The sequence below is a fragment of the Mandrillus leucophaeus genome, unplaced genomic scaffold (genome assembly GCF_000951045.1).
Source record: "Mandrillus leucophaeus isolate KB7577 unplaced genomic scaffold, Mleu.le_1.0 Scaffold119, whole genome shotgun sequence".
Lineage (NCBI taxonomy): Eukaryota > Metazoa > Chordata > Mammalia > Primates > Cercopithecidae > Mandrillus > Mandrillus leucophaeus.
In genome coordinates, this window is record NW_012100209.1 from 3,321,688 (window position 1) to 3,331,622 (window position 9,935).

Consider the following 9,935-nt stretch of genomic DNA (forward strand, 5'->3'; position numbering starts at 1 on the left):
GGGAAAAATTCTACTCCAGAACATTCCATTTACATTTTGAGTGACAGAACTGCATTTAGATATTTTTGCTCACAAAATATTTAATCTCAAAGTCTGGCGTATAATACCCTTTAAGAGAATCATGAAAACATCCACGTAGTTTGGTAGATTGAAACAAGAAGGAGGCTCATCCCTTGCCTTACACAAAGTCTCCTTTGGTTGAAAATCACTTAAACATTGAACTGAGAACATTTGCTGTGTTTCCTGATTTATAGATATGTTTCTAAGAAACATATCTGTAACTTCCAAACAGTCCCAGCTGGCGTAGCTAAGGCTGTGTAATTGATAAGATGCATCTGGCTTCAAGGCACAGATTAAGTACAAGGGCAGGCTCTTACTGTCGCTGGAGAATCCGGTTGGGGTAGGAGCTACATCTCAGGACCACTTGCTCTATATATGAGTGCCAAGATAATCTAGAGCAGGGAGAGGCAGAGAGGCAGGCAGCCTGCTGGGTTCTTCCTGCTGTTGAAAACTTACTCGGCCCTTACAGAGGAAATTTTCCCCCTCTCTTCTGCCCTGAATGTTTTCCCAAACATGAAGGTAAGAGAATAATCTCATTACTTTTGTAAGTGAAGCTATCTTTTCAAATGAACAGGGGTAATATAAATGTAATTTAAGTGAGGAGGGGTAATACTTAACTGAAAGACATCAAGTAAGTAGAAGGCCAGAGAAAAATACAGAAGAAAAAGATCTGGGGGTGATTTTTAGAAATCCTTATTTAAACATATTTAACAGTTCAGCCAAAGTGAATTCCTTTTTCTTATTTTGTGGTTAAATTATAGGTCCAGAGGTCTGGGAATCAGGAATTGGAGGCAACGTTTCTGAAAGTCCCGATAAAATAATAAAGAAATACAATAGTACTATTGTTATTTCTTGGGAAAAACTTTCCTCTGGTGTATTTCTTTTTTTTTTTTTTGCTTGTTCGGATTTGGAGCCATGAAATAGGGTCCTGCAATTTATCTAAGAGCTAATAGAAAAGTAAACTTGCAGACTTGGAACTTGAGAATTTGAAATATTGGATAAAAGAGTCAGCATTGTGAGAATAGAAGATACGAGTAGATGGAATAAAACTAAAGGTCTACCAAGCATACATGTTGGCCCAATGCAAAAAGGCCAAATATTAAAAAACAAAACAAAACAAAACAAAACACAACCAAAAAAACTATTCAACTAAAGACAAGACCAAAGACAGAAATCACTATCATAGGCTAAATCTCTGGAATGCAAAAATAAGTTGAGATTGCTATTAAAATTTTATTATTGTAAATTTTGGTATTTAAACTTCAAAAATGTTGCATTGTGAGGAATAATTTGACAGCTCTGTCAGTGGCTAGATTGCTTCCATAGTCACTGTATTGTCCATTGCGGCACCGAATCCAAGCTCGCTCATTATTGGGGTTAGAGGAGGAGCAAGATATGGGTCTTGATTAACCCATGCCTTCTGTGAAATTAAATAATTAAGAATTAAACACAAATCACAAAGTTAATATGTTTAAAGTTATGATGGGCAGTCTTAAAAAAGAATGAAATCATGTCCTTTGCAGCAACTTGGATGCAGTTAGAGGTCATTATCCCAAGAAAATTAACACAGGAACAGACAACCAAATACCACATGTTCTTAATTTTAAGTGGGAGCTAAATATTGGGTACTTATGGACATAAAGATGGCAACACTAGACACTGCACTCCAGCCTGGGCAATAGGGTGAGACTCTGTTTTGAAAAACAAACAAACAAACAAACAAAAAAAGAATATGACGTTCTTCTGAAAGTCATCTAGCCAAAATGTTTTTTCCTAATATTTGTGTTAACTGTTAATCTTTTACTTTATTTTACAATGAGAAATCTTAATAATTGATTTGTGCTTAAAAACATGTTCACAATCATTGATTATTATAATATTTTACTGCTGTAATAATAAATATACTTTATCCTTTAATTGGTTAACAAAATATCAACAAATAAAGCAATCAATTTTTAAAAAATTTTACATATAGGGGCTTTCCAGCAAAAATTGGGAAGCCTGCTAGACAAATTCTAAAAGAGCTGTAACACTAAAGCGATTATTTCACTCCAAGTTGCATGCAGAATTCTTACCTGTACTTGAAAGTGGACATTCATATTTTACAGTAAACCTGAAGGACATGCTTTGGGGATATGTGACAAAGAAGGACACTTGTGAAAGCCTTGGGCTATCAAGAAGCTAGAAATGGTTTTTATGTCAGACCTTTTAAAAGGAAGCAATATTTTGGCTCCACAGTCCCTGTGTGAACTAAATTCAGAGAGACAGTCACAGGATTCCCTTTGGTTCTCTCTGTGTTCTTGGATAGGAAATAACTTGGGTCTGAGGCGTTTGAGAAGATGTCAGGGCCAAGGGACTTCCCTTGGAGCTGGTTGTGGCCAGCCATTTGTTCTGTCCATCCAGGACTGAGCTGAGCGTGGGACCTGTGAACCTAGGGAATGGTCATCACAGTGCCTAAGCACAGTGATATGGTCAAGCCCAGTAATGTCTCAAATCAGGATTGTAGCTGGGACATATTCAAAGAAGGAGGTAGAGCTAATGCTCATTCAGTGATGAAAAAGAGGAGAATATAGTTCAGGGGAATATAGTTCCAGCTTAGCTACATTGACACAGAACAAAAATACCATACACCTTTTCTTTTTCTTTTTTTTTTTTTTTTTTGAGACAAAGTCTCACTCTGTCGCCCAGGCTGGAGTGCAGTGGCATGATCTCAGCTCACTGCAACCTCCGCCTCCTGGGTTCAGGTGATTCTCCTGCCTTGGCCTCCCGAGTAGCTGGGACTACAGGTGTGAGTCACCATGCCTGGCTAATTTTTGTATTTTTTTTAGTAAAGATGGGGTTTCACCATATTGGCCAGACTGGTCTTGAACTCCTGACCTTGTGATCCACCACCTCAGCCTTCCAAAGTGCTGGGATTACAGGCGTGAGCCACCACACTTGGCCCCATAAACCTTTTCAACCAAGCAATTCTTTGATGGAGTCAGTTCAGATGTATGTCTGTTACTGTCGTTCATGTGATTTATTTGTGTTTCTTCTATCTCTCTTGTTCATTTATAAGGTATTCTTTCCAAAGGTAAGGAAGCATAACTGCTTCCTTTCAGAGACCAGGCTAGCAAAATTTCAAGAAATGCTTTTGGCTAATAGATTCACTTTGTATAACTCATGAACAGAACTGGTCTTGTAATAAGCAGACTTTGATGGGTTATAATGAGTATGTATATGAAGAATGTGATGGCAAAGGCATCCATGATGATAAAAAGCATATTTCCTAAACTTTCATTGAAATTCTTTATTTTAAAAAGTACTTTTAAATTTGAGACAAGATCTTGCTCTATTGCCCTGGCTGGAGTGTAGTGGTGCAATCATGGCTCACTGCAGCCGCTACATCCTGGACTCAAGTGATCCTTCCACCTTAGTCTTCCGAGTAGCTGGGACTACAGGTGCCTGCCACCATGCCTGGCTAATTTTTGTATTTTTTGTAGAGATGAGGTCTCACTATGTTGCCCAGGCTGGCCTCAAACTCCTGGGCTCAAGTGATCCTCCCACCTTGTCCTCTCCAAATGCCAGGATTACAGGCATGAGCCACCAAACCTGGCTGAAATTATTTTAAAACACCTGTGACAGAATGTTAGAAATAATTATTTTTGGTATCCACATTTTGGCTGAGAGTCAAAGGCCAAGAACAAGACTCAATATTTTTTGAAATTTTATTCTATTTTTGAAATTTTATTCATTTAGTTATTTTATTTGTATACATTTAAGGGGTACAAGTGCAGTTTCGTTACATGGATATATTGGGTAGCATTGAAGTCTGGGCTTTCAGTGTATCTGTCTCCCAAATAATGTACATTGTACCCATTAAGTAATTTCTCATCACTCTTCCCTTTCTATCCCCAACTCTTCTGGGTCTCCAATGTCTATTATTCCATACTTTTTGTCCATGTATAAACATTATTTAGCTCCTACTTGTAGGTGAGAATATGAGGTACTTGATTTTATGTTTCTGAGTTGTTCCATTTAATATAATGGCTCCATTTCCATCCATGCTGCTGAAAAAGACACGGTTTCATTCTTTTTTAAAAAATTGAACAGTATTTCATTGTGTATATACCGCATGTTCTTTATCCAATCATCTGTTGATGGACACTTAGGTTGCTTCCATATCTTTGCTATTGTGAATAGTAGTGAGATAAACATATGAGTACAGATATCTTTCTGATATAATGATTTCTCTTCCTTTGGGTAGATACCCAGTAGTGGGATTGATGGATCCGATGGTAGTTCAATTTTTAGTTCTTTGAGAAATCTCCATACTGTTTTTTATGGAAGTTGTACTAATTTACATTACCACCAATAGTATATATTGGTGGGAATATATACTATTCCCTATTCCCACTTACCTCTGCATTCCTACCAACATCTGTTATTTTTTGACATTTTTAAAGAGAGATGGGGTCTTGCTCTGTTATCCAGGCTGAAGAGTAATGGTGCAATCATAGCTCACTGCACCCTTGAATTCCTGGGCTCAAGTGATCCTCCTGACTCAGCCTCCTGAGTGGCTGACTGGCACTATTTGGTCATGTGCCACCATGCCCAGATAATTTTTTTTTTGAGATGGAGTCTTGCTCTGTCTCCCAGGCTGGAGTGCAGTGGCACAATCTCAACTCACTGTAACCTCCGCCTCCTGGGTTCAAGCGATTCTCCTGCCTCAGCCTCCCACATAGCTGAGACTACAGGCGCGTGCCACTGTGCCGCCATGCCTGGTTAATTTTTTGTATTTTTAATGGAGATGGGGTTTTACTGTGTTAGTCAGGATGGTCTCGATCTCCTGACCTCATGATCTGCCCACCTCGGCCTACCAAAGTGCTGGGATTACCAGTGTGAACCATCGCACCCAGCTGCTCAAATAATTTTTTAAGAATTATTTTATGTAGAGACAGAGTCTTACTATGTTGCCTAGGTTGATCTCAAACTTCTGGCTTCAAGCAATCCTCCTGCCTTGGCCTCCCAAAGTGTTGGGATTATAGGTGTGAGCCATCACATTCAGCCAATTTTTTCACTTTTTAATAGTAGCCATTCTGACTGTGTAAGATGATATCTCCTTGTGGTTTTAATTTAAGTCTCTGATGATTAGTGATGTTGAGCACATTTTCATATGCTTGTGAGCCATTTGTATGTCTTCCTTTGAAAAATGTCTATTCATGTCTTTTGCCCACTTTTTAATGTTTTCATTGTTGTTGTTGTTATCATTGTTTGAGTTTCTTGTAGATTCTGGATATTAGTCCTCTGTCAGATGCATAATTTACAGATATTTTCTCCCATTCTGTAGGTTGTCTGTTCACTCTGTTGATTATTTCTTTTGTTGTAGACAAGCTTTTAATTTTAATTAAATTCCATTTGTCTAATCTTGTTTTTGTTGCTTGTGCTTTTGAGGTCTTAGTTATGAATTCCTGGCCTATACTAATGTCCAGAAGAGTTTTCCCTAGGTTTTCTTCTAGTGTTGTTATAGTTTCAGGTCTTACATTTAAGTTTTCAATCCATGTTGAGTTGATTTTTGTATAAGGTGAGAGAAAAGAGGATCTTCACATTTTAAAGTGAGATGCTAGACATTCTATGCAATATTATAAAGAGAGTATTCCCAAATCTGTTTGGTGATCCTTAGGCCATCCCTATTCTCAAGAGAATACAACATAGTGTACAGGAGACATAGAAAATGCTACCCTGTACACATTTGAGTAAATGTAAAGGCACAGACCTCCTTTAGCCGAGTAAATAAACCCAGCAGTATCAGCTACAGCGTGGACATTCAGAGTTTGGCAGGACACGGATGTGTGCAGCGATCCCATGGCCCGCATATGGATGGTTAAAAGAGAGCCAGATTTGGGTTGTCAGAGACACTGCCTGTGAGAGTGCTTGTCTGCAGGATGAAGCAACCAAGAAATAGAATTAGTTTGGAAAGGACCCCCAGGAAGCAGGCATGGGTGAGAATCGAAAGTGATTAACAAAGGGATGAATCATTTGTGCCAGACTACAGTGGCTACAGAGTAGTAGGAAGACGTCCAAAAAATCACAAAAACACTGCGAGAGATAAAGAATCAGCAGTCAAATGTCTAACATTGATTTACTATCACCAGACTCCAACTGGATCAGTCAAGCAAGACTCTGTTTTACTCTTGTCTCTCTCATTCCTGTTGGTCTGATTTTGGAGAGGACAGAGGCAGCCTGGGGAGGTGGGGAAGAGGAATAAGGTGGTGCAATTTTGAAGTGGACTCCACTCCTCCCTCATTACAAGCATCCAGAAACTGAAAGTAAGAGAGAGATTTAAAATTGGAGGATAAATTGAAGTTTGTATATTATAATAGATTGTTTTCTGAAAACATGACTAGTGGTTAATACCTAATAATGACTAGTAAAACTGTGAGATAGGCTTTCCCAGGGACAAGAACAAAAATGAGCTGACACAGCACAGAGGAAAGCCACATTGTAGAAAAAGAAAAAAAAAAACCCACATAGCTTATAATTTAAAACAAAAAAATCTTAAAAATTATATGCTCTACGTGTTTGTTGAAGTCAGAAAAGTATTCATAATCTCACCCAAATAACCTCTCCCAGCATTGTTCACAGTTTCCCAACTCCTTGGCAGCTTTTCACCCTTTCAAATATGCTAATCAGCACAATAAGCTTAAACATTTTTAGAACTATAACAGCCAGAAACAGGCAGGTAGAATTTTACAAGTGAGAAGAAGATACCTAATAAGAGAATGGGTTATCTAAGAAGACAGTGGAAATATCCAGAAAATAATGTTAAAAAGACTTTTCATAGGTACACTGAGAAAAAGAGTTTTGGGGAGTTCAAGAAGAAGAGAGAAAATATTGGACTATTAAATGTGAGATGATTTTAAAGTCCTCTATCCAGAGTTATAAATTGGATGCATTTGATATTCTTAGAGAATCAGTAAAGATGTGAATTGCATTTTCTCCATCACCTTCAGCTGTCAGTTAAAGTAGGAAAATACATATAGCTAAAGTAGGAAAATATATAAAAGAAACTACTTATAATTTGACAACCAGAAATAAACTGTTATGCTTTATTATTTTTCTTTGTAGATTTTGTTTTTCAATGCACATTTGATTTTTCAAACAAAACGTGATCACATTTTATGTACAATTTTGTAACCTATCAGATCCTCAATATTTAGGCTTGTGCTATCACGTAAAGATGATTATAAAAGGCCTTAGGAGTGTTTTATTTTAAACACCAAAGAGACCACCCACAGTGCTAAGGAATAACTTGAGAGTCACCACCCCCTGCCTAGCGCTGTGCTTCAACCTTGGTTACCCACTTAGGAAGCTTGGTTTCTTTTTAAAATCAGCCATTCACACTGCTGCTTCTTTCAGGTTTTCTCTCCTCTTGGTATCCTCCAGAGTGCTGTAGTCAGAGAGAATGGGAGTGGAATAAGAGATTAAAAGATGATGGGACCTTAAGGAAATGCTTGAAACCATTTAAGTCTGCTGAATATTTTCAATTTGTGTGTCCATGGCATCACCCAACCCTTACTTGTCTTTACAGAATTCAATGGTAGGAGATAGAGTTTGATAGGATTATACCAAATTTTTATTTTTTTAAAAAAACATTTATTTATCTTTGTAATTTATTTATTTCTTTTAACTGACAAATAAAAATTGTATGATTTATCGTGAACAACATGATGTTACAAAATATGTATATATTGTAGAATGGTTCAATTGAGCTAATTAACCATATGCATTACCTCCCATACTTATCATTTGTAGGGAGAATACTTAAAATCTACTCTCTTAGGAGTTTTTAAGAATATAATACATTGGTTCTAGAGCAGCCTGGCCAACATAGTGAAACCCCGTCTCTACTAAAAATACAAAAATTACCCAGGCATGGTGGCGCTCACCTGTAATCCCAGCTACTTGGGAAGCTGAGGCAAGAGAATCACTTGAACCCGGGAGGCAGAGGTTGCAGTGGGCTGAGACTGCGCCAATGCACTCCAGCCTGGGTGACAGAGCAAGACTCCATCTCAAAAAAAGAAAAATAAAAAGCAAATAATACATTGGTATTAATTAAGTCACCATTTTGTATGCTAGATCTCTTGAACTTATTCCTTCTGTGTAACTGAAGTTTTGTATCCTTTGACTAACATCTGTTCAACAATCCCCACCCTGACCCCACAGCCTTTGGTAACCATTTTACTCTTTACTTATTAGAGGTCAACATTTTTAGATTCCAAATATAAGTGAGATCATTCAGTATTTTTCTTTCTGTGCTTGTTTTATTTCACTTAACATAATGTTATCTGGGTTAATCCATGTTGTCACAAATGACAGAATTTTCTTCTTTTTTAAAGGCCAAGTACTATTTCATTGTGTCTCTTTACCACATTTTCTTTATCCCCTTATCCTTTGATGGACACTTAGGTTGGTTCTGTATCTTTGCTATTGTGACTAATGCATCAATGAACATGGGAGTGCACATTGCTCTTTGATATACTGATTTCATTTACTTCGGGTACATACTCTGTAGGGGACTGCTGAATCATATGCTAGTTCTATTTTTAATTTTTTGAAGATCCTTCAAACTTCTATTTGAAATAGAAACTGAAAAGATAAGCAGAGTCACTTAGCCTTCTCCCTGGTTCTTTCACTTTTTATACACCCAAGTCACAAATTTTGACTTGTACAAATGTATTAGTTTTCAAATCATTTAAGAAATGTAAGCTAAAGAAAAAACTATTAATGACAACTATAGTAGCACTAAAATAACTTATCAAAGGATATACATGATGTAAATTCTGACATCAAAAAATATGAACTGTTTGATGAGAGAGTAACAATGTAGAGCTGTATGCAAAGTTAAGTTGTAATCACTTTGAAATAGGTGTTGTGATTAAAAGACGTTCTCTGGAAGCGTCACGATAAGCACAAAGCAAAAATCTTCAGTAGAAGCACAAAACAGAAACAGTATTCAAAGAATACCAGGACTGAAAACCGCGAAACCATAAAAACAGCAAGAAAGAAAGAAAGAAAAATGTATCTTCCAGCCTGGGCAACATAGGGTGGCCCTATCTCTACAATAATTTTTAAAAAATTAGCTGGATGTGGTGGCACATGCCTGTGGTCCCAGCTACTCACAAAGGCTGAGGTGGGAGCATCGTTTGAGCCTGGGAGGTCGAGGGTGCAGTGAGCTGTAATCACACTACTGTACTCCAGCCTGGGCAACAGAGGCCCTATCTCCAAAAAAAGAGTATATACAAAACAACAACAGCAACAACAACAACAACAAAATAACAAAATGGCAGTAGTAAGTCCTTATCTATCAATAATTACCTTAAATGTAAATGAATTAAGTTCTCTAATGAAAAGACATAAAGTAAGTGAATGAATAAAAAACAAGACCCAACTATATGTTACCCATAGGAAACTCACCTCACTTTTAAAGGCACACAGACTGAAAGTTAGGTGATGGAAAAAAAGATATTCCACATCAATAGAAACCAAAAGAGAGCAGGGGTAACTATACTTATATGAGATAAAATAGACTTAAAGTCAAAAACTGTAAAAAAGAAATAAGAAGGACATTATATGATGATAAAGGAGTCAGCTCATCAAGAGGGTATAACAATTGTAAATATATATGTACCCAACCTCAGAGAACCTAAATATATGAAATAAATATTAAGGATATGATGGAAGAGACAGATTGCAATACAATGATAGTAGGGTATTTCAATACCCCACTTTCAACAATGAAAGATAATCCAGAAAACTAGTGAGAAAACATTGGATTTGAATAACACGTTAGACCTAATGAATCTAACACACACAAACACACACACACACACACA

The 9,935-nt window shown here is 37.1% G+C and overlaps 1 protein-coding gene across 1 annotated transcript in view; it reads left to right on the forward strand.

Moving 5' to 3' along the window:
- The first annotated feature begins 215 nt into the window (after positions 1 to 215).
- The window catches only part of C7 (complement component 7), an 86,087-nt gene continuing 76,367 nt past the window's right edge, over positions 216 to 9,935 (forward strand). The window contains exon 1 of the mRNA XM_011966362.1: positions 216 to 579. Coding sequence (XP_011821752.1) covers positions 574 to 579 — 6 coding nt within the window. The 5' untranslated portion in view covers positions 216 to 573. The remainder of the gene's footprint in view (positions 580 to 9,935) is intronic.